General features: G+C 34.6%; 1 protein-coding gene across 1 annotated transcript in view; it reads left to right on the top strand.

Moving 5' to 3' along the window:
• The window catches only part of LOC118186632 (uncharacterized), a 435,694-nt gene that overhangs the window by 251,648 nt on the left and 157,077 nt on the right, over positions 1-26,969 (top strand). The window contains exons 3-4 of the mRNA XM_085813324.1: positions 14,567-17,317; positions 17,566-17,602. Coding sequence (XP_085669450.1) covers positions 14,567-17,317; positions 17,566-17,602 — 2,788 coding nt within the window. The remainder of the gene's footprint in view (positions 1-14,566; positions 17,318-17,565; positions 17,603-26,969) is intronic.

Consider the following 26,969-nt stretch of genomic DNA (forward strand, 5'->3'; position numbering starts at 1 on the left):
GGATTTTGAATCATTTGGGCTTATCGCGCGTCGCTTCTCTAGTTCTTCCAAGATGTTTAATTTCTTCCGTAAGCAACAACATATCCCAAATGACCCAGAAAATACTTTTTATAGCTATTGCATCAAAAGGAATTATTATCGATGATAAAATATGGATCCACGCTTTGAATATGTATTTACGATACAGAAACAGTTAAAGAATCAAGTGAATTGCGTTTGAAAGGGGAAGGAAGACTGAAGATACTATTTTAAAGACGGTTGAAAATCAAAGTATTGTTGAATGTTCCAAAACTGTTTGTATAGAATATTATTTGATCTTTCGCAGAGTTTTTGTGAAGCATGTCGTAGAAGACGACTTGAAATGTTGAGAGATAACTTAGAATTTGGCTTCAGTATAATACACTTGCTATTGTTCATGAATGTGTGGTCTAAAATTCAAGAAAAATGTAGGTATGGCATTATGTCACTTTTTCTTTCTACGGTTAAAAATGCCACTTCGTGGACGCTGTTTTGAATCTGTTAACGCAATAAAATATAATTCACTACGAGTCCCAAATGAGTGTCACGAACATGACTCTGAAACATATTTCAAAGATTGACAAAAGTATTGGCATCAGTGTATTGCAATCAGGGGATTAACTTTGAAGATGTTGTATTAAATACTGAATATTAAATTATAATCTTGTTTTATATAGTCTTTCTCTATATCTTTTGATCATAACAATAAAATTAGGATTAAGAACTATATTAAGATTTAGAAGTTATACTGAGAACAAGAATATTTATAAATTATGCTAAGAATAAGAATAATTTATAAATTATGCTAAGAATTTAAGGTTTTTTAAAAAAGTAAAATATAGATATCTCGATTTCGTTCTTAAAATCGTTCTTAAACATATTTTTAAAAAAAAATATGGATTCAGTATTCCTGTATAATCTTTTGACCACTATAACCTCTACAATATTTAATATGATGGGACTTTCACTTCTGACTAAAATTAAAGATATATAGTTCAATCAATAAAGAATTACTCTTACTGATTTTATTGAATTTGCACGCTTCTTTCACATATCATAAGATGAAGATTTTTTTGGTGTGTGCTGTATTACTTTTGTGGTCATGTATCTTCCGAATAAAAAAAATCGCCGATGAAAAGAGGGTCATCTTTCCAGAAAAGAGGTGCGTGACTTTACTATGCAATAGAGCAAACCATTGGATGGGCATCAAATCGGAGGCTGGTTCTATTTCCTTGGGCGATTATGCTCTGTCGTGACTCGATTTCTTGAGGGGATCCTCCACAGATTCTGAATTGCTTTAGATCGCCGGTAATCCGTCTTGTCGGAATCGGAACAAACATATTTTTTACTCACATCTGTTCCTCAATCCCACTGATTTTTCTGGATATTTCCAATGTTCTTTTAATTTTCGGTTATAACGCATTCTTCTTATTTCTAGAAGGTAAAGATATTAAAATTTTCTTGCTTACATATGCACAGCCCGTCTACAAGTTTTAGGATTAATTTGCTTTCAAAAATCCTGCAAAATAATTAAGCAATAATTGACAGAATTTATTGCTATCAGATCATCTCCTAAGTAATGTCTTTTTTTGTACTAGAATTTGAAGAAACTAAAAACAATGATGTTAATTTATTCAACTATTTATTACCTGTCCGAATCAAAAATTTTCTTCTAATGCTGTAATAGGTTTCTTAATGCCATTCACAAGCGAAAGCAGTCAATGTAGTGGGGAAAAAGTCTTGAAAGTCTAATTGAGTGCCTTGGGAGTAATATTCCTTCTTCAACCGAAGTTTGTGAGTTTGGTTCCCACTTCATGCTCAGTCAGTAGAGGATTCAAAATAGTAAAATTCTTTTCACGTGAATAAAGAATGAGGCAGATGTACATTGGTTTTTTTCTCAGCTTTAACAAGTTCATGTAGTACACATAAAATAGCAAAGAACAGATAATGATAATGAATTAACTTCTTTTGACAATTATTCTATAGTTGCATATGGATGTTTTTCTATTTCAGCTTTCAAAACATTATTACCAAATGAGACAGGGCCCGGACAGCAACTGACATCTTTCAATAGAAGTTCACCTTATGGAATTTTAAGAAACGATCTTTGGCATTTGTGAAAATTCAAAGTACCTTTACCATACACTTTCTCCAGAGTTTGTATAGCATTTCTTCCTCATTTACTGCACTTTTACTTTTTAATGCCGTTCTGATGTGTTGTATTGTGACCACCTTTCTCATTAAGGGCTGTTATAGCAACAAACTAAGCTGTGGGCTAGTACCACAAAACAGTACCGCATCCAGCACTGATAAGAAAAAAAATGACATTTGTTGGTGACAAATCCCATCCTTCTCGACAATACTGAGCGATATCGTAAAGCGAAGGCTTTCATAGAACTTCTGCGATAATAGAGGTGCAAGTGCTATATTATCCGCCATGGCGGCCGAGTATGAACCCGTATGACTATTTTTTTGTAAAAAAGAGACAATCGTTTCAAGGAATCCATCACAATAATGCAAATGAGAGTATCCGTAGTTTAGAGCGGTCGCGAATGAGCGTCAACAGAAGTGGACTTGCTGATCTATATGACGTTGTCTAATATGTTGATAGAACGTTGTCAGAAATGGCAAGCGATTATATTGATGGAATATTATTTTATAGAAAGTGGTATCTATGGTAGTAGTCTTTTTCAGTCTTTCCGGCGAACGGGATGGTTGCATGGGCATTTTCGTGGTTTTCCCCATGTGTAACGTGGATACGAGCCAGTTTCCCTTATAAAGACCTCCACGGGACATCTCTCCATTTCCGTGTAGTGCCCATGGGTGGAGCACATAATAAGCAAAAAAAATGTATTTTAATAATAAACAAATAAAAAAATGTTTTTTTTGTAAGGGTGCTGTTCTGTGTAACTCAAGAGGTACTTTATTCCATAAATAATACGGTTTTCTACTATCATTTAGGTATAAAAGTACTGAATATAAACAGAGCTCAACTTTTGAGCGAATTGTCTGTCTGAAAACTCAACATACCAAGCAGTTTCATTTTAAAACGTTTATCCCTAACTGTATGAACACTGCAGCTGTACTGACATAAATATCATATTGTTTTTCTTACAAATTATTAGCGACTGATACAGATAGCGAGTTCAGTAGGAGAAGGTTTGTTTTAAACATTATAGTTAAAAATTATTGCAAACATTTTCTAATATTGTAAGAACATGATAATTCTTAAATTCACGTAAAGAAAAGTTGCTTTTCAGATTTTAGATAAATGCAAAATTCGAAATTCGAAATTCTGAAATCATCTCAATTAGGAAATTCCCTTTTATTCGCGAATAAAAATTATTTTATGAGCTTCCGTTGAAACTGAAATTAAGTACAATATTTTAATATAGAAAAAAATCTTAATAACGTACATACTGAAGTGCAAGATTAACTTATATGCCCGCACGCTATATATGCATATATACATTCTTCTGTACAGTTTTGCACATACGAAGTGCTTAGTAGCACTTTAATAGCACTTTGCATCTACTTAATAAAGGCAGTTCTAATAGAAGCAGTTTTACTTACCTGCATCTCTAAGTAGATTAAATAATCAATGAAAATAATCTAAAACCGATTGGACCTCGATTGAAAACCGATAAAAGACTTTAAAGGCGCTTAGAGGGAGGATGAAAAGTTTAACATAACTCCTTTCAGTGAAATCATATGGTAATGTGCAAAGATGATTCAATGAGTTCCGCTAGCAATAAATTTTTACCTATCATTAAGATAAAAACAAATGAGAGGATAGATGCAAAAATAAATTAAACAGCCTTTTTATGAAATATGCCTTTGAGTTGAGCAAACTCGTTGATATTTTTACTGTTGCTCTGAATTTTCTATTGATTTTACAATATTTTAAAGATTAGACATTACGTCAATATGTTACACTTGTAGGATGAATCAGTGTATTTGCAGTTTTAAATTATTTGAAACCAAATGATTATAATGAGCTACAAAATCTGTTAAGAAGAAAGCTTTGATCATTATATATAATCTGGGTTTGATTACGAGCGATATGAACTGTGGATGTAGATGAAGGAAAGATAAACAACTGTAATTGACATAGATTTTATTTTAGCCAGGAGCACCATCAGCGATTGTTTTTTTCCCTGCTAGTTACGAAACTGCGTGTACTTTTCCCTGCTAGTTACAAAACTGCATGTATAATAATCTCAACTTCTGAATTTGTTTCTCTTCTGTCAATAAAATGCTCATTTCGATCCTTAAAACTCTATTCCTGACATGAATTAAGATATTGTAGTATTCCTTACGATCCTGTAGTATCGTATGTAGTATGTAGTATCAGCGTATGTATAGTATGGCATTAAGTATGGACTTCATTTTGAATTGACTGTAGGAACATATTTATAGACTGATTTTTTTTTTATTTATAGACACGTATTTTTGTGACAAGAACGAATAAAATTTAATCAAAATCTTTGATTGAAGATTTGAATAAAATTTATTTAATTATCACAGCTTAGAATTAAATTTCCATATCTGTACATTTCCAGGAGCGTCACTTGTTCGTTCTTGGTTAAAAATAAATACCATCATCTACTCATTTTTATAATAAAAATGTTCTATATGTTTGGAAGTGAATTTATGTACGAAAAAGTTCTTTTTTGATTAAGGGTAAGAAACGAACTAGGTTGAGGGAAGAACATCGACCATTCGTGACATAGATATTTTCTGAGTCAAAAACATTCTATTAAAAATTGGATTAATAAACATATTTTATTAATCAATAATTAATTACATTCTATTAAAAATTTCTTATGCAATGATCTATTTTAGAGAAGTATGCTTGCTGAGAATAGAATATTTTAAATATTTGCTTATTGTGAAGTTAAATATTTACTTACTCGGAGCAGCTAACGAAATTTTAATTAAACGCAAAACACATAATTTGATATTTCTTCAAATTTCTTGTTTTATTTATCAATTTTCTCTCCACTTACTTTCATTACTGCATGAAAAATTAAATTGGTATGAATAGGGAAACCACATAATATGCAGAAAATCAAAGATAGTTTAGTAAATTTAAGGAGTTCTGTGTATTATTAAGAATACATAGCATATACTGAAATGTTTCTTCAGTTTTTGCGGAAAAGCAGCTTGTAGAAATAGGTAGTGCTGATTAATACAAATATTAATTTTGTTATTAACATTTCGTATTATTATCAGTTAATTTTATGTTTAGAATTTAGTATAAGAACAAAAGTATTATACTGGAAACTAGTGATATCAAGATTTCAATTGGAAATTTAAAGTATTAAGTTTAACACATTGAAAGCAAATAAAATAAGTAGAAAACGTTTTCTGGAGAGGACACAATTTTTATTTGAATAATTCATTTAATACTGGGGTTTCCAACAGGGTCGGTAAGGATCTCCTGGAGATCGTAGACATTTTTGTAAAGGGTCTACGATAATCAAATGCTCGAATGGTCGATGGCCAAATATTCACCGGAATTGATCAGCATAATCACGATCCCATTGACTACAAAAATGAATTGATATTTATAATAAATTGTTTTTTTTGCTATAAAACGTTATCTTGCAAGTCAAGTCTTATTCAAAACATATAGGTATGTTAAGTTTCGAAAAAGTCATTCGAGAGAAATATCCTGAAATTAAAACTGTTTACCGGACCAACATTAATGACTTTTCCTTCGTCTCACCCAGTGGAAGAAAGCTTCAGTCAAGGCAATAACTTATTGCAAAAAACAAGAGCTACATTTAATTTTTTTCAACAAAGTCATTAAAAAATTCAGCAATTTTATACCAAATATTCAAAAACTTGCGCCAACACATCAAGCGCAGTATTCACTTTTAGTAAAGGCGAACTTTTTTGTAATTAGAAGCTGTGTCAGACAAAAAATAATGAGAATTTTATATAATAAATTAAATAGTATATAAATGTTATAATAAACATATAAGTTAATATATTAATTATTAATATAGTGTTATATAAATACTAAACTAAGATACAAAATATTGGTAATTGTACATAATAAATAAATAATATATATTGTAATATGATCTTGGTACTAATGATAATTTTAAGTAAATTACAATTATAAAATTAAAAATAATAAGAAAACAAAAAGATAATAATGTTGTTACGAATTTTTATTTAGTTTATTTATAGTAGAATGAGATACATTATGATGACATCACAGATCACGTGACTTATGCATAGCTAATGTAAACAAACAATGCAGATGACCTCAGATATCACATGACTTATGTATAGCTAATGTAAGCAACAAGGTCATTCTAGCTCTTCTTCTCGTGCGTAGCATATCTCATTATAATTAAAATTGTTTTATTTTCCCGTGCAATGCAGCACGAGACGTATTTTAAGAGAAAGCCACGCCGGAAAATTAAAAATACAGGAGGACGTGCATTTAACATTTAATAAATAGATATCTCGTAATTAATATTTAAATTGAATAAATATAATTAACTGCTATGTTAGCTGTAATCGCAGTTCTACTCTTTCGCTTTCCAGAAATTTCGAGAAATTACTAGACTCTCACGCGACCGATTTAGAGATATAAAAAGCCAGACAGAGAACATCTCTTCTCAAGGATTTTAAAGTTTATGGAATTAAAGAATTCTGGTTTTAATTCAGTTGTTAAAGTAGTTTGAAAGTTAGTTGGAATTGTGAATGAGATACATTCCGATGACCTCATTTATCACGTGACTTATGTATACCTTTTGTAAACAAACAATGCAGATGACCTCAGAGATCACGGGACTTATGTACAGCTAATGCAAACAATCAAGGTCATTCTTCCTCTTCTTCTCTTGCGGAATGTATCTCATTGTTTGAAATGTGAAATTCGTTACTGAAGTAAGTAAGTTGGTGTTAAAATACGTTTCTGAAAATTTGTGACTTGTGACGCGCTTTCGAAACGCTTTAAATTACATCAGTGTATAAAGTTTATACAAAGCTGCGGCTACCAGTAGCTAACAGCTAGGTTGGAGCTAGCCATGTCAGAAATAGAGATAGATGATTTACGGAAATAATCTAGATGAACAGGTTATCCGTTACCTACCGAAGGAAAAGTTTAATGAGATTTATAATCTGATTATGGAAAAGATACAATTAGAAAAATCAGGTTTGAAAGTAGGACCGGTTACTGAGAGAATGGAGCATATTTCAGAGCAGTTAAGTGATCTCCAGCTAAATATTCAAGCGCAGGAAACCCCTAAAATTAGGAGGACAAATTCTAAGCTTAAAATGAAAAACGTGGTCGATGAGGACGGATTTATTGCCCCTCGCAATACCCTAAAAAGAACGCGATCTGAGACTGAGATAAATGAACCACCTCAGAAAAATAAATTCGCGGATTTACAGAATGACGACAAAATGGATAGTGCAGATACCGAAGGTGAATTTATTGCCCCCAGAAAAACGGCAAACCATATTCCCCAATCGTGTTAGACGAGTTCAGTGGCGACTGGGATAAGATAAAAGAGAGAATACAGGAAGATTTAAAAATTAAAAGTTACAAAGCTGGAATGAAAGAAGATACCCTAACCATTCGAGCAAAAACCCTGATGATTATAGAGCGATCACAGGCATGTTCGCAAGTGAAGGAGTCCCTTTCCACACTTTTAAAATTAACACAGATAGACCGCTAAAAGCGGTGATGAAAAAGCTACCCAGAACGATGAAAGTAGAAGCTATTGAAAACGAGCTGAAGGAGTTAAAAATACCCGTAGAAAAAGTGAGGCAGCTGACCAGCTGCCTCACTTTCACTATCAGAAGGTCAGATAGTGAAGCTATCGTTGTTTCTAGTTGAAACCAAGCGAAATGATGATGGAAAGAAGATTTGGAATTTGGAAAAACTTCGAGGACTTGATGTCGTAGTCAGACAGTACAAGAAGAGCCTGGACCTGTGCAGTGTCACAGGTGCCAGCGTTATGGGCACTCAAGAGAGCACTGCCATTACAGAGCCCGCTGCATGAAATGTGCAGGCTGGCATGAAACGTTCACTTGCAAAACTCCCAAGGAGAAACTACCGGCGCGCTGTGCGCTCTGTGATGGAAGTCATGTCTCGTCGTACAAGGGATGTGAAAAGTATCCTAAAATCCAAAGAAATGAACCCCAACTCTCAGCAAAAGAGCAGGAAGCTAGATTTAATTTGAATAAAGATGACTTCCCCACCTTGCCAGGTGGAAAAACTGACGAAAACGCCAAAACTTGGCCCAGTTGGGCGAAAGGCGGAAAACCTGAAGAGAACATATTTGATTGGTTCAAAAAGCAGCTTTGCAAAGTGAAGGAACTTTTTACGAAGTTTAAGTCAGCAAAGTCCCTAATGGGTAAAATTGAAGTCGGCATGGAAGCCATCGAATACATTTCAAATATTGAATATGAGTTCTAATAACTATGCTCACGTGACAAATCTGATCGATGCGACGTATTCTTACTTAAGGATATCCCTTTTCAATGCAAATGGTGTTTACTACAAGAAACTTGAATTAGTGGACTCATGATATTGACATTATGTTGATAAGTGAGAGTCATCTCAAGGCTTGTGATAAATTCAAAATCCCAGGTTATAGCGTTATTAGAAGCGATAGGCTCAGGACTACACGTGGAGGTACTGCAGTTGTGATCAAGAATCACATCAAATTCAACACTATCAAGCTCCAGACGACGACGAGATTAGAATACACTGCAATTCTTGCTAGCAGTACGACCAATGAGAACTACCTTATAGTAGCAGCGTACAACCCCCGCCGGATATCAACTTACAGGACTCGACGAATTTCCCTACCATACTTGCGGGTGATCTAAATGCAAAAGATCGCTCCTGGGGAGCCAGGATGGGTAACAGAAATGGTAGTCTGCTTAAAAACTATATCTATGCAAATAACTTACAGCTAGTCACCCCAAGTGAATACACTTTCTACTGTCGAAGTGGCGAAGACATACTAGATATTGCATTACTTAAAAATATTAGTCAGACTCCCTACTTAGAAGTCAAGAAAGAAATGTCGTCAAACCACTATCCAGTAGTGTTTGATTTTCACGGCTTTCACCCTGACCCTCCAAGGAAACGCACTAAAGTGAATTGGACCAGCTTTACAGATAAACTACGGAACATGCCTTGTAATCCCCATCTGAGAGACAGCGGGGAAATTGAAAGTGAAATTTATTCGCTGACTTCCAAAATTCAAAATGCGATTAAGAGTTCTTCATATGCTTGCAGAGATACCTTAAGGAATAAACTCCCTGAAGATATATCTCACGACATAAAGCAGAGAAATAGAATTAGGAAAAGGTTTAATGTTACGCAAGACCCTTCACTTAAAAGGACTATAAACTACCTCAACAGGAAAATTCAGGCCGGCATCATGGAATTCAGGTCAAGTCATTGGGATAATATTTTAGAGCATTTTAGCACTGATACAAGCTCTATGTGGAAAATTGTGAATGCGATGAAAAAAGATAGAACGTATCACATTGCTCCAATTAGTCACGTGGGATCCAACCACTATTCTGAAGAAGACATAGCCAATGTGTTCGCAGAGAAACTTGAGGAGACGTTTAGGCCCAACCCTTCGACCAACCCTCAGCACGAAGAGGAGGTTCAAAATGTCGTTAACATGCTCAAAAACAGGGACAATACGGATTATATAAAATTCATCTCCCCGAAAGAAGTCCATACTATCATTAAACATATCAATACCAAGAAAGCTCACGGGTTTGACGGGATCTGCAATCGTGCTCTGAAGGCACTCCCTCCAAGGTGTATAGTGCTACTTACAAACATCTTTAATGCTTGCATCAGGACGAGTTATTACCCTTCGGAGTGGAAACACTCAATTATTATCACTATACTGAAGCCGGGGAAAACCTCTCACTTACAGACAGTTATCGTCCTATTAGCCTTCTTCCGTCTATCGGAAAAATATTTGAGAAAGCTTTATACAACAGAATTACAGACCAGCTAGAAAGATTGGATCTGATAGACTCGGCCCAATTTGGTTTCCGGAAACATCACAGTACAACCCATCAAGTACTAAATATCGTTGAGATTATCACGACAGCTTTTTTCCACAAGACTGGTGTGGCAGCATGCTTCATAGACCTTGAGAAGGCCTTCGACAAGGTTTGGCACGAAGGACTGATTTACAAGCTAAATAACTTCCTTTTTTCTGTCAGCCTTGTGAATTTAATCATCTCATACCTAAAGAGAAGAACCTTCCAGGTGAGAGTTGGAGACTCCTTTTCCGGAAGGAAAATCATTGCCAGCGGCGTCCCGCAAGGGTCTGTTATTGGCCCAAATTATTCAACATTTTCGTTAATGATTTACACAACCCACTGAATGCTAAAACCCTGAAATACTCAGACGACACGGTGATTTTATGGGAATCTAAAAGCCCCCAACTTGCTCTTACTAACCTACAGTTTCACATCAACATAGTAGCTGCTTGGTGTCAACTATGGAGAATTAAAATTCATACCGCGAAATGTAAAATTGTCCAGTTCCGTCGCTACAGAAGAAATGTCACTACGAACACGGATATCAAGATAGAGAATGATGTGATTCCAGTTTCCTCGTCCGCAAAGTACTTGGGAGTTACCCTAGATGATAGGCTCACTTTCAAAGAGCACGTAACCAACCAAGTAAATAAAGCAAAAGGAGTTTTCATGTCGCTTTATACTGTTATTGGTAGTAAATCGAAATTGATCTTAAAAGCTAAACACATGATCTATCTCACTATGATTAGGCCAGTTATGCTGTACGCCGCCCCAGCGTGGGCAATTGCCAATAAGACGGATAGAAGAAAGCTAGAAGTCCTTCAAAACAAAATTTTGAGAGCCATCACTAATGCGCCCTGGTTTGTACGAAACAGCATCATTCATGCAGACTTGAAAATAAAGCCCCATTCCTGAACAAATCCTCATGGAGGCGCACAACTTCTTCGAAAAAATGGATAATTCTCCAGTGCACACGCTAAGAGAACTCGGTAATTATGACCCTACGGTGGACAGCGTGGTGAAGACCTCGGTCAATTCACCATAATGCGCGGTGGTGATGTAAATAGTGTACATATGAAGTTGTGTTTTGTGCTCTATCTAACCTTATTTAACCAAGTACTGTGTTACTGCCAAAATTAGCTTTTTGCCTGGAAGCAGGCTAGAGACTCTGAATTAATTACTATGTGTTAAGGACTGTGTATTCTGTGATCTCACCACGCCCACTGCTGTGGTTCTACTCCTGATTACCTGCTGGACTGCGCACCCTATCTCAGTAACCTTACGCTACTATCCTGACCGAATGCATCATGCAAGGACTTGAATGCTGGATGATTTTGTTTTCCAAGTACTAATTTCCCAATTTTCGTATATTCAGCATGACTTCGCCATGGAATGATTGCACCTTGTTCTAATGTCACGCCCCCGGGCGAGGTGCAGTAGCACCTTAATGTACTAAAAACCGTGAAATGGCCTTTATAGGCTGCACAGATTGTACAGGTCAAAACTCAAAGTAGTTGTATACCTGAGGTGAATCAGAAATAAATAAATAAATAAATCTCTTCTCAGTTGTTTAGTTAGCTGCCGCTGTTATTTTCTTCGAGTTCAGCGCGAAATCGGATTAGCTTTCTCTTTGCATTGCTTCTAACGTTTTCAGTAATTTAAAGTATAACTACTGATTATATTGCGTGATATTGGGATATTTTGCGAATATCTCTAAAGAAAATTCCAGCATTGTGTTATATTTCTTTCGATAAGAATAGATTTTATTAACTTTTTTATTGGACTTGTGCAGTCAATCTATTACAAACTCGTACCCACGCAACAATATATAAGTTTAATAAACCATTTTTTCCGAAAGCGTTTTTTCATATTCTTACTAATTGTTATCTTTAATTTACGTACTACGTGTAATTATTTGTACCATGATTATATTAGTTGCTATATATTATGGAAAAAAGTGTAAAGGAGTCGATAAAGAGAACTATGCTTTTAGAAGGGGTTGAAGCAAGAAAACATTTGCTCTTGTGTAGTATATTGTTTATTTTCATATCTTATGCAAATTATCTGCAACTAAAGAAACTCAAAAATTTGAAAATGGAGAAAGGAAACATCTTTGTTTATTAACTTTTTAAATGGTAGACTTGGGAAAAAGTTTAAACGAATAGATGCAATTAGTCGTTCTAAAGAAATAATTTTATGGCTTTTTGATTATTATCTTATCATTTATTAGGTTTATATTATTGTTATTATACTTATTACGCTATGTTCAAATTATTGGTATGTTTTAGTGCTATGTTTGGTTCATAAAAGAAATTCAGAATTTTAGAATTATAATAAACTTATTGTATATAATTGAGCAGATTTTCATGTTTTTGATATCCTCAGCCAAATGTACACTCTTTCATGTCTGCAGAATATTTAGTTGATAATAAATAATTTCTGAAATTATAATTTAGTACATCAAATATTGAATGTAATTTAAGAAATTCATTACACATAGCAAGCAATAAAGACATTTTAGATTGGTAAAGCAAGCCAGAGTATGACTTTATTTATTTCTTACTTATAGAATTGATGCCCTCATAGGAAAAAAATAATGAAATATTGCCAAAACATTTCTTGGTGAAATCATATAATTGGAAGCTTCTTAAGTGTGAGGATATATGCCATGAGCTTAAACTTGAATCTACCAAACATACATTTGAAATAATAAATGAAACGGATGAATTCTAATACAAAAAAGCAGACACAAATGGAATACACTGAATAAAAATAAACATCAAGGAAATTCAATTTACTGATAAATTAGTCCTCAGACAAAAAACACAAATTATGTATAATGGGAGAAGGGGAAAAGTATGCGAATGTGTTTGAAATTTTCAGAACCTAGAGATAAAAAACGTGAAACAAGCGCAAATACAGTACATCATTTCCATACTAGATTTCATCAAAACCTTTCCATCAGTTCTGCAGTTAAACGGCCAAATGTGGAAATTCTATTAATTTTGAACACCAGTGTATATACTGTATATATATATATATATATATATATATATATATATATATAGCACTTACATAAGCATAAATATAGCACTTACATAAGCCTCATATATATATATATATATATATATAATATGAGGCTTATGTAAGTGCTATATTTCATGTATGCATGTCATTTAAAATAATAAGCAAGAATTCTGTTTGCTTGATCTGTATGTCGCACTACCGTTTGACAATAAATAAGCTTAAAATTATCTTCAAAGCAACAAACATTTCGCTGCCTCTCCTTTCGCTAATAATTGTTTTTACATCCATAGAATGAAAGTCATTGTATTTAGTTCAAGAAACTCAAAATGCTTATTTCTAGTTTTATTTTGGCTGCATATCCAAATAAATTTCACACATAAAATAAGACAAAGTGAAGTTCCTTTTTTTAAACGAAATTATGCTCTTCGTGGCATTTAATTTACTATTTGAGGCTCTATTAAAATATTTAACTTATGCTCTTTGCAAAGTCTGTACAAAATAGGAAGAAATCAAGAAACAGTAAAGATTTATTTCCTTACTCAGTCGTCAGAATCGTATAGAAGCATCAAGTTCTAAAGATAATTTAAAAAGTTTATAATGCAATTTGACTGCACAAGTATTAGATTCGTTTTCCAACAATTTGACTAATAAAATTTTGTGTTTTACGTTCATGTTAAAAGAATATTTATTCCACTGTTCATTATATTTCCTGCTGCATCAATTTTTACAGCTGATTGCACATATAAAAATAATAATCTTGTGTTAGATTGTTAGCAGTTTTTTAATTTATATATTTTGTAAGCATAATATCTTTATAGACAGAAACTTTTGCTTTATATGATAAAAACAGAAGTTGTCTACCTGATAGAAAGGAACAGAATGATCATAGTAACTGCTAAGTCTCATCTACCGGGGCACTATTTTTTCTAGCTACAGAGAGTTTTGAATTTATGGTGATTTCTCCAGATAAAACCTGCATGTCTGTTTTGCATTGTTCTTTCCTCTGAAAGGAAAGTAGTTCTGGGCCACTGAATGGTTTCTGTCTTGTTGCTGTATCGATTACTAAAAATGACCGCATCTTTGAAAGGGGTTTTCCACATATTGTAGTCATGTCGATGCGTCAAAATGTTAATGACTAAACATTTCGAAAATTAATTTCTTACTGACATTACCCGTGAGTAAACGGAAATTAAGTAGAATTTAATTGCAAAATATTCTCACATTTTTTTCACATGAAGTACTCAGACTGAAAAAAAACCCTCTTTCAAATGTATATTGAATTACAACTTAAGATGGGTGAAAAAACAAAATAATTTTTAATGCTTCCAAATATACACTTTTTTCAGTAATTTAACTAATTCGCTTTAGCAGCTTCACATAATACATGTATCCATATTTTGCAAATATGTATAATGCATTAATCCCAACATTGTAAATAGATTAGTGACATCCTACTTTGTTTTTTTAGAAACATGTATGGATGTGCATTCGATGTGCAGAAAGGTATCCGCAACTATCGGCGAATTCCCCTTCTTCAGATTCGAACATCAGTCGTGATGGAGTGCCTGTAGATAGGAAACGACGAACATCAGAAATTGCTATGCAACCTGTTGACCCTCGCATGGCAGGGCAGACACCAACTCCAAGAGGAAGGTCAGATAGCCTTCCATCACAGAGGCCTCGAATGCCTGTGCAACAGAGACAACCTCAGCAAGGCCCACAAATGAGACAGGAACATCAACAACCTCGACAGCAATATCCAGCTGATGATTCCCAAATACGACAGCAAAGTTCCTCGCCACGAGCTCAACATCCCCAATCGCAAACTTTACCAAGACCCCGGCATCCTGGAGACCATCAAAGACCCCAACATCCAAATGAACAAAAAGTACCTCCACATCCAAATGAACAGTTAAGACCTCAGCGTCCGATGCAGCAACCAAGAGATCCTTCGAAGGAACAACAGAAACATCCATATTCTCCTGAGCAGCAGAGACTTCAACAACAAGCAGAGTATCAAAGATCACAGCATCCAGTAGATCACAGGAAAACACAGCATCTTACCGAGGAACAGAGATCTCAGATGTCACCAGAACAACAAAGGCAGCACAATTTAGAGCAGCAAAAAGCACTTCAGGGAGCTGTAAGGTCTCAGTATCCTCCAGAACAACAAAAACAACAAAATCAGCTGGAGACGCAAAGGCCACAGCGCTCTTCAGAACAGCAGAGACCTCTGCGTCCTACGGAACAGCCAAATGCGCAATCAATGGACCAACAGAGGAATCAACATCCAATGGAGCAACAATGGTCTCAACATCCTATACAGCAGCAAAGACCACAGCATCCAGCTGAACAACAGCAAAGGTTACCACATCCAGCTGAACAGCAAAGGCCACAGCATCCATCTGAACAGCAACGATCTCAGTATCCAATAGAGCAACAAAGGCCTCAGTATCCTATACAGCAGCAGAAACCTCAATATCCAGGAGAACAACAACGATCTCAACACCATGGAGATCAACAGAGGTCACAGCAAACTATGGATTCCCAAAGATCTCAATATCCTGTGGATCAACAAAAACCTCAGCATCCAGTGGATCAACAAAGACCTCAACACCCAGTGGATCAGCAAAGATCCCAACATCCAGCTGATCAACAAAAACCTGAGCAAACAATGGATCAAATCAGAGCTCAACACCCAATGGAGTATCCAAGGCCGCAGCATCCGCCAGAACAACAACGGATTCAACATCATACAGATGTGCGACCACAGTATGCCCCAGATCAACACAGAAGTATGCAAATTATAGATTCCTCTAAATCTAAGTACAATGCAGAACAACAGAGACTTCCTCATGTTAAAGACATGTTAAAGAACCAAATGCATCCTAATGAAAAAGACAGAGCTCAAACTTATTCAGATCAACAGCAATCCCAAATTATTGGCGATGAAGCTATGCAACGTTCTCAACGAGAGCCTCAAAATCGGACTGATCATTCTGTAAATCAAATGCAGCATCCTTTACAAACATCTCAACGAGCTGAGGATCCAAACTCTCATCACATTGTTCAGTATCCTACGGATAATAGTTTTGACTATTCAAAGACAAAAACGTATCATGTTAATGAAATTCCAAAGCCCAGACCTCAGCATCCTATAGTGAACCCGCCACAAAAACCTGGTTTGGCAGCTGATTTATCGCCACCTGAACAACATTCTTTGGAATACGTTCAACAGAGAGCCATTGTTCCTCAAGATATACACCAAACCCTCCCACCTCAAAGAAATCAACGACTACGGCAGCCTCCAGAGCAACAAATTATTCCTAGACCACAACATCCTCAACAACCTCCTGAAGAAATACCTCGTCATTCGCAAACAAATGTGCAAAACAATCGGATAGATGACAGCAAACACGAAGAGCTTTATTTGCAAGATAAACCTTCGCACATTCAACAGTATTCGAATGACAAGCTGCCTCCATCTAAATCCCAACATGCTCAACAAACTAATAATTCAAAATTAACTAATGGACAAATATATTCCCCAGAAAATTTTGGTGTTCAACATTCAAAGGAAATCTTACAATTTCCGGCAGGAAAAGCACCCTGCATAGAAGATACCAAAAGAAATCAGCAGGAAAAGTTCCGTCGCTTAGAAGGAAAACAACAGGAGCCAACAAATGTACCTGAACCTTATCCTCATGATAAAGTTTCGCAGCATCCTCAAAGACAGCATAAAACACAGTGCAGACCGGGTAAGGGACCTATTCAAAACGAAATTGTGGAACAACAAAAATTAGAGCAAAAACATTCCTTAATGGACGAAAGGAATGGTGTTTATGTCAGTTTGATGGAGCAAAAGATACCTCAAGAAAACATCCCAATTTCAACTAATCAGGAAAAGCAAAGGCAGCATGCACAATCTATGACAAGAAATGAGTTTTCATCCCCTTCTCCACCAGCTACACTTCCCCGAACTAAGCCGCCCGAAGTACCACAGCCTGCAATCAGGCCTGTCCGCCGAGAGAGGTCTTCAGGTAACCAGACGCTTCCTAGAACAGGGACGAATCCTTTTCGATCTGAAACGAATCCCTTCCGAAGAGAAAGTTTACCTCAAGATTTAGTCGACGCTGGTGAATATGTTACTGTGGCCCCACGTAGAGGCAGCCTTGATGAAAGACTGCGGCTTGCAGGTGACCCAAATCAGTTCATGAAGGTAGGTTTCGTTCAAATCATATTTTCGCATTCAAAGTATTAAAAACGTAATTAGTATAAATTTAATTGCAATATATTTCAAAGGGCCTTAACTTCAAGATAAAGAAAATTTGTTATAATTTAATTGGTAATTTTTTGCAAATAAAGTAAAAATACCATGCTACATAATCTTGTTTAACAATACAATGAATTTCATGTAATTTATTTTTAGTCCTAGTTTTTGTGCAAATTTACCTTTTTGTTTTACAGACATCTGAAGCTGGAGCCATTCGTACTATTGAGAGAGGTAGGTATATGTCTTGCTTTCTTATGGATATCTGTTTAATACTGAAGTTTAACTGCATTAACCCAATTACGAATTACGATTTTATCCTTAAAATAACCTGAAAATGTCTTCTTAAGATGCCTTCTTCGTAGGCAAATATTAAAATATACATAAGACAGCTTATCAATGAAAGAAGGTTTGGGATAGTTGTTTCCCTTTTCATTGTTTTCTTTCTTCTACTACAGACGGGCATTTTTAAGAAAATATTTGCAGAGACCTTTGGTTTCTCTCATTTTCTGGGAATATGATATTTTTTCTAACATTAATCAGTAAATGCATTTTAATGAACTGAAAATTTTAGGATTTTAAAAAGGAAGTCATTTAAATCAAGGTATAATTTAACATTTAATTAAGCCTACTTCAAAAATCTTTAGGAATTACAATGACATGTTTTGTTACATATTTCCTGTAAATAAATAAATAGTTTTTTGAAACAAACAAGGGTAACTAATTTTTTTTCTTTTTTTTATTCATGCCTAGAAGAACAACCTGTAAACGTTCTTTTTAATTTAACATAGCCTTTGAAATCTGCATAAAATTACAAAGGCAGATTTCCCTCCACCCACCAAAAAAAAAAAAAAAAAAAAAAAAAAAAAAAAAAAACCAGAAGAATACGGTTGAGCTCATAAGATTAATTAAAGTGTAATTTTAAACGAAGTTAACTGTAATATTTGTGGCATCATGTTTGAGATTAATTAATAAGTTTTATTTGATTCATATCTTTCATTTTTGCCTTATTTCGGCACTAGGTTCTCTCTTTCGAGAATTTATGCAGATTTGAATGCTAAGCACTTTTATCATAAATTTAAAGCAATAGCTTGTAGCCGATGTGTGAGGATTCTGGTGTTAACGCTGCTTGATTACCACAAAAATTATACCCTGACGAGGAAGGGCTGCAGTCGGAAGATAGATTTAGTTTGACAAGCTTACAATCATCAGTTCCTATTTGCTTTAATGCGTGGAAAGTTCAGCAGTTCTAAGGAAACCCCGAGGTTTCAACCAGATTCAAATCCCTGATAGCTTTGTTCAGGGACGTCGTCTCAGAGCATTAAGTTATAAAATGAACAAGTTCAGTGTGTTATTAGTATCTGTTTTAAGACAGGAAAAATTTCGCTTAGATCAAGACTGGAATCCAGCTGGTGTCCTATTCCGTTGTTTTTGAAGTTTTGAGTGACCCGAATTGCAATATTAACTAAGAATGCCGTTAACAGAAATTATCAATGACATATTTTATTTAGCAGTTAGTAAAACCGACAGTGATACTAGAAACAGAATAAATGACTGAATTTCCGTAGGAAAACCAAAACATGTGGGAAGACTTCAGCAGGCGATGAAAAAAATTCCGCCTTGGTTTAATGCGAACCCAAAAGAATTTTTATGGGCTATATTTATTTGGTCAAAATGTGTTTAAATGAATTGAAACCAAAATAAAAATGCACATATATCTCAGCTCGAAGAAAGTATTTTTCATCCCAATGAGATATAAGTGCATTTTTGTTTTGCTCTAAACAAAAATATTACTTTTTGTCTTGTCATCTCCCTGGATCGTAAAGCGATTAGCTGAGACGAACAACTAGTCTGAATGGCAAGATAAAGGTATGCACCCCATGTTATATTATTTATGTGTTCTTACGCCTTCTCGCAGGCGTAAGAACACATGATGTTATAAATTGATTGAATGATTTTATAAATTGCAATTAAAAAACCATATGAATATCATATAAAAGAAATAGTAATTTCTTAATTTATTTCAATAAAAAAGCACAATTTTAGGTCACAAAAAACGGATACACAAAGAAAATAAATCTTTTTTCCCCTCCGAATGTGTATAAAATGTGTAGCAAAATGTGTATTGAAAAATGGGAAATCAATTATATGTATTGTGAAACTCTGTTATGTCCAACAAAATAAGAAAACCTTGATTTTAATAATAAGCGAATCTGCAAACATTTGTGAAATTTCTAATTTCAGTTTATCCGAAATTTTATTCAATATATCTGACACTAGTCTTATGAATTATTTGAATTGAATGCTTTGCTTTTGAGATTGCAAATAAACGTGGACGTACATTTATACCGTCTGTCTAATATGATAAGCGAAATGTAAAAGACTGAGCTGGTGATTTTGCCAGTATCGACATTAATTATTATACTGCTCAACTTTTATCTAGTTTTAGTTGAAGGGTAAAGTACACTAAGCCTATCTGCCTAAGGGAGGGATTCCTTCATGGAGAATTTTCTAAAGGAAACTGGCTCGTATATAAGTTACACATGGGAAAAACCAGGAAAACGGCCATGCAGCCAGCCCGTTCGCCTGTAATCGAACCCATGTCGTAAAAGCAAGTGGCGATTTTGCCGCTCGGCCGTTGGTGGGCCCAAGTTCTATATGGCGGTAGGATGAATTAATAATTGACTTATATAAATTATGCTTGGAAATTAATAAATTAATTATGCTTGGAAATTAATAAATAAATTATGCTTGGAAATAAATTATTGTGCGATATGCATCAATCAAGCAAAATTAGTTCACGACTTTATAATAAAATATTAATAGAAATGTTTAAAATTACACAATTAAAATGCTTTTTAAAACACATGTGCCTTGGTATCTGATAAAATATTTAAGAAAAATATCAGTTTGTCTTTTAGACAAAATGTGTTCCCAAAAGCTAATAGACAAATGTAATTTCATGAAAATTGGTTATCAACAATCATGATGGAAACTTGAGCCTTTTATTTGATAACGCCGTCATTCAGGTCTCCAATTTAAAAAATCTGATGTGTACACCACGTGACTTCCTTGTACGGAATATTAAATTATACGCATTTTTCTTGCATTTCATTTAAACTTATTGGATTGAATTAAATCTACTTCGCCGACAGCGCATAAACCACAACAGAATAAATGCATTCTTTAAAATTCACTCTAGAATTTGTTTACCATAGCAACACTCTGGCGCTAGATTCAATAACAGTATTATATTTCATTCATATTATAACTCAGAATGCACAAAATTGCCACATGTTCTATTCAAATACTATAATAAAGCTAGAACGATGTATAAAAGAAATTAAGCAAACAAAACAAAAAAGAAACAGTTTTTCACAGACGATTGAGTATTTGTCATTCAATTAATTCAGTTCTCACTTCAAGACAAGGCAAAAATATATAAAAACTGAAAATATCTGTATTAAAAATCTTAACACTTATTTCCTCGAAAAAATACCAGAAAGGATTAAGCATGATTTAATTCGCAATAATAAATGAAGGCGTTATCTTTGTTGCGAAGCTAAGCTTCTCTAGATTGGCAACAAATCCACTATTCTGCTGTTTCAAATGTAAACAAGCAATGGCCGCCATCAAAAAAAATTAGTAGGCTTAGCGGTATTTAAACAAATCTAAAATTATTGATAATTCTAAAAATATTGCATACAGATTTATTAATGGCATAAAAAAATTAACCTGAAGATTAAGAACATCATAATTCAATCATTTTGAAAGCAAAAAATGTATAATTTACAAACATATAAGAGAAAGAAACTGCACTGTGCCGGGTAACAGAGTGGATATATATATAAATATATATATATATGTTTGGTGCGGCCGATTGCAACCACAATACGAGGTGCACATGTGCATGTTATAGCAGTCCTATACGCAAAATTTCAACGTTCTGAGGCTACGAGTTTTTGAGTTATGCGAGATACGTACGTACGTTCGTACAGACGAAACGAAAAATTCTCTTCAGAATTCATTTTAAAGCATTTTTATAATTTTTTTTGGAGGAAAAGAGTCTTTTATTCTGTCCTTACGTACAGATAGCACGCAAAAACATCGTTAAATTGCATTCGATAGCGTTCAAAGTGGATATTTTCATTGAAATATGCTGCCTGAAACTTTTCGCGATTACAATACTTTTCGAGATTACAATACTTTTTACTTCTTACAAGGAAGTAAAAAGGAAAACGATCATTAGACCTGAGTTCAAATACGCCTGAAACTACGGCCTGTTGATGCTGAAATAAACAGGATTCTGATCTTTAAATTGTACGGTAAGACTGTTAAGGAAATTTCGAAACTTCTGAATCGATATGTAAGCATGATTTATCTTCTGATGTCACGTAAAGGGCCTTTCACATTGGGGTTTATCTGAGTTAACGGAGACAGGTGACGTACCGACCCATCTCCAAAACCAGTTTCTCTCCATAGGGCAGCAATTTGAAAAATCTGAATTGAAGGCATAGCAGAGCTAATCGACACATCGAACTGATGGAATCTTAATAGTCCTGACAGGTATTCATATTACTGGCCTGACTTACGAAAAGATCCTCGGAGCTATTTCAGTAGAAACAGTGGAGGTGGATCAGTTATGGCGTGGGAAGCTTTCGGTTCCACCAGGCAAGTGGGTTTCATCTTTTCTAGATGGTCGGCAAGATTCGTATAAATACATAGAAACACTAAGAGATCGTCTTATGTCATTTGCAGAAAAACTTGGGGGATAGAATTGGGTGTACCAGCATTACAGTATTCCCATTTATGCCTCTAATGCTACAAAAAGTTACTTAGACATGGGACCAATGAGGCCCCGATATTAACCCGATCGAGAATGTGTGAGGTATTATGTCTTGGAGAGTTTACGAGAACGAAAGGAGTTTTCTTTCGTGAATGTCTTAAAGGTAGACGTCGAGAGTACATGGTACAATGTGGAACCAGAGTTATTACCAAACTTAGTTCTCTCGATGGAGAAATGTTTATACGACGTCATTTGGAATAATGGGACGACTTTGAAGTATTAAGGAATTTGAAATCGTTCACAAGATGTTAAAATGCTAATATTCTATAACCGTTTGGGAAGCATATTCTTCTGTGTTTTTATTTTTTCTAAAATACCATTTGCTATTTTAGTTGAATAATTACTAGAATGCAAGTCGCATGTAATGCCAATAAACAGATTTTTATTTGGTGTTTGTGTTACTTTCCATTTTTTTAAAACATGTATAGTTGCACCTATATACTTTGGGACAGAGTGTATATCAAATAATTATTAAAGCAATCGCTTTGCAATACTGCACAGATATAATTCGATAATCCAACATTTGCAAAATCTGGAATAGGCCGGATTATCTGTCTTTTAAAATATTAAGGAACCTTCCGTTACATTTTCTTTTCCGTCTACTTAAATACTTGGCTGTCTTCAAATTCAGTTTTTTATGAACGGAGATTATCTCTAGATCGTACTTTATTTATATGAGCTTTCGTGTACAAAGATTGTATAACTACCGAGATGTAATTGAAAATTCAGAAAAACTCGTAAGAGGGCTCGCTCTTATTATTTATTCAATGCCTCAGTCTGGATTTTCTTTTGCCTTTTTACTTGTAACTGGAAGAAGAACTCAAGACCTTTCCCCTTCCCCCACTTGAGACATAAAATGGCCAGTCGTGGACCAAAATAGTTGGATGCACTTTGTGAGGCTCTTTTTTCACTCTTTCGGAAGCTGCCATCGACCAGGCAAACATAAAACAGTCAGACTGAACCATTCTGGAACTTCGATTCGCTCTTAAAAAGGAGGTATTTTTAAGGAAGGAGCGATCGTAAAAATGAAGTCTATTGATAGCTCAATCTTGTGTCGCTTTTGCAGCCATGTCACAAGCTGACATTTATTGACCTTAAGTCTTTGATTGTTTTAAAGATTCACATTGATGTAACAACAATTTTTTCTGATTTAGTGTTTGGTCAAGAAAGAAAGTTCTCACTTTATTCAAGTTCAGAAACTGAATATATATTTCATGCGTTAGAGTATGAGGAATAAATGTTAAATGATCATTAATCTGTTTTTCGAAAGCAAATATCTAATATAAAAACCTGAAAATAATTAATCTAATCAAATATGTTCTTTTTAGTTTTTTTTAAATTGTGCATATAACTGTAGATAACGTATGTATGAAATTGAGTTTAATAATGAGTGTTGGATTTTAAACTATTAAATATGGGTGCAAAGTCAATCACAAATTCAGAGAACAGAAATTGGCATGCATTTCGGTGACTTCCATCAGAACACCATTATTTCCAAGTGTGGAAATTCTAGACTATATTAACAAAAGAACACATCTTTTGATCATAAAATAATGAGAAATAAATATTAAATGCTCATGATTCTGCTTTTAGAAATCAAAGATCTAATATAAATGTTGAAAATAATCTATTCAAATATTTTTTTATACTTTATCTTTTTAAATAGTGTAAATAAGTGTAGAGAATGAATGTAGGTATGAAATTGAATTTTTAATCATGATAATCAGATTTTAAACTATCAGAATCAGATACATAAAACAAATTAAATCGCTAATTCAGAGTATTGAAATTAGCATGAATTGCGGAGACTACTGAATTGACTTATTCTATTTCCCGTCGATAGCTATATATCATAATAAAATAACACCACACACATTACACAGTTTCAATACATTTATTTTCCATAGCGACACTCTGGCGCTAGGTTTCACCTTACAGCGTAACATATGAATAGAAACTTTCAATGTACCACAAAAATCAAGTTTCTCACAGAATACATTTCATTGCCAATTCCGGCGGCGCATGCGCCATTAGCCAAGATTCCGCTTTGGCGCCAAGCATTTCTCAGCTAATACAAAACACTCCCGGCGTTGAAATTAACAATTTCAAACTATTATTTCAATAAATGTAAATATAAAGGCACTACAATAAATTACTTCACAATAACAAATCACAATATTGAAAAATATACATTCAAATTATTACAACAAATACCAGTTTAAATTAGAAATGAACCATCATTCTACAGGAAGTGGTGGTGGTGTGTATTTAATTATGGCAAAGCACACTAGGGCTATCTGCCTAAGGGGAGGGATGCCTTTCGTGGAGGACTTTCTAAGGGAAACTGGCTCGTATACACGGGGAAAACCACGAAAACGCCCATGCAGCCAGCCCGTTCGCGGGATTCGAACCTCGGACCGAACTACCAGTGTTCAGCGACTTTACCGCTCGGCCGCTGGTGGGCCATTCTACAGGAAGTATACATATATCTCGAACATTTCGTTTCAGCATATGCTGATTAGGCAATCTTACAGTTACTACTCTTATTTTGTTATTCCTACCATGAAAAATCTCAGCTATTCTCCCCACTAACCATTTGGTTGAAGGCAAATTTTCATCTTTTATTAATACATGAGTTCCCAACTGAGCGTCATCCTTTAAAATTTTCCACTTGTGACGTTCTTGTAAATTATTAAGATAATCACGTTTCCATAATTTCGAAATTTTTTGTGTCTACTTAGTGATTCTTTGCCATTCAGAAAGTCTTTTTTCATTTATGTTGGATAAATCTGGCTCAGCTAGAGTTGTGATAGGTCTACCAACCAAAAAATGACCTGGGGTCAAAGTTTCAAAATTATTATAATCAGCTGAAATTGGAGTAAGAGGTCTTGAGTTCAATACTCCTTCAATTTCAGTTAAAACAGTTAAAACTTCTTCTAAAGTTAAACACTGATTACCAATAACGCTCTTCAAATGACTCTTAAATTATTTAATCCCGGCCTCCCAAATTCCGCCGAAATTTGGCGACTTTGGAGGAATAAATTTCCACTCTATACCTTCAGTGGTATAAAAACTCGCTAAATTCTCATCTGGACACTCAACCAATGTTTTGTAATTTTTTGAGTTCTACACTAGTACCAATAAAGGTTATTATTACACTCATTATTACAGTACTCATTATTACAGTACATTTTTCACTTCTAGAGAAAAAACGTTTTAAGCTCGAAATAAAAGATTGACTAGTTTGGTCTGTCACAAAGTGTATGGCTTTTGTACTCATACATACATATACTACGACATAAATTTTGTTCAAAACTCCCTTACGTTGATTCTTAAACTTTATTGCAAATGGGCCTCAGAAATCAATACCAATTATGTTAAATGGGTATGATGGTGTGACACGCTCTTTGGGTAACTCGGCCTTTATTTGTTGAACTGTGATGGGTTTGTTCTTAAAACATGTCACACATCTGTAGATGATCTTTCTACAATTATTTCTGCCATTGAGTGGCCAGAAACTTTGTCTTACCTGATGTAACAGTGATTGTGATCGTAAATGAAAGTACTTCAAATGAAAATGCTCTAAAATAATAGTAGTTAAACGATGTTTACTAGGTAAAACTATAGGGTGTTTACTATTAGCGGGTAGGTCCGAATAGGACAATCGTCCGCCCACTCTAATTAGCTCCATGTTATCAAGAAACACATTCAGTGATGCTAATTTACTTTTGAGGTTTACACACTTACCTCTTTTTAATTGATTTATTTCGTCTATAAACTCAATTTTTTGGGCCTCTAATAAAATATACACCTCAGCATCCTTTATCTCTTCTAAATTAAGTACTCCGTACTTCCTTACCTGAGGGTTCTTAAGATTATGGATAAACCTGAAAATGAAACTTACAGTACGAATAAGTTTAGTATAATTAGAAGACAAATTAAGAATATCATTAAAGAGGTTTGGTTCATTACATGCAATTAAAACTAAGTTAGAATCGTTATGCAGTTCATTGTCCTCTTTAAGTTCATTTGGACACACTTCTTCAACTACCTCAAATGATAAGTCCTGATGAGGAATCTCTGAGCATGTTAGAAAGTCACAGCATGACCACCATTTGGAACAGTTCACAAGAAAGTCAATTTGAACACCACGCGTCATAACATCTGCTGGGTTCTCTTTTGTTGAACAATAGATTCACTCTGTCTGCTGTGTTAACTTCCCAATCTCGTTAACTCTGTTGGCGATGAAAGATTTCCATTTGGTGCTGGTACCGTTAATCCAGCATAGCACTATTTTGGCATCAGTCCAATAAAATGTTCTCGAGGATTTCTTTTGATCGAGCAATTTTTTCACTCCAGAACCTAAACGCGCTGCTAGTAATGCACCAAGTAATTCAAGACAAGGTAACGTAATTCTTTTCTCAGGTGCAACACGACATTTTGATGCGACGAAACTCACAGAAATTTCTTCTTGTTTACGCAGTTTTACGTAGACTACAGTACTGTACGCCCTCTGACTAGCATCTGAAAAGCAATGGATCTTTATGGAATCGGCTTCGGAATTCAAAATGAATCTTGCAACTGCAATTTTACTTAGATGATGACACTCACAGCATCACTTTGCCCACTCTTGACAGATATCTGTAGGTAGTTCATCATCCCATGTCTATTTTCGAACCCAAAGTTCTTGTAGCAAGAATTTAAGTCTAACAGTAAATGGAGTTATTAACCCAAAGGGATCAAAAATCTTCCCGG

This window comes from Stegodyphus dumicola, chromosome 3, assembly GCF_044657685.1.
Source record: "Stegodyphus dumicola isolate Sdum_Otavi_A_Nest chromosome 3, ASM4465768v1".
Lineage (NCBI taxonomy): Eukaryota > Metazoa > Arthropoda > Arachnida > Araneae > Eresidae > Stegodyphus > Stegodyphus dumicola.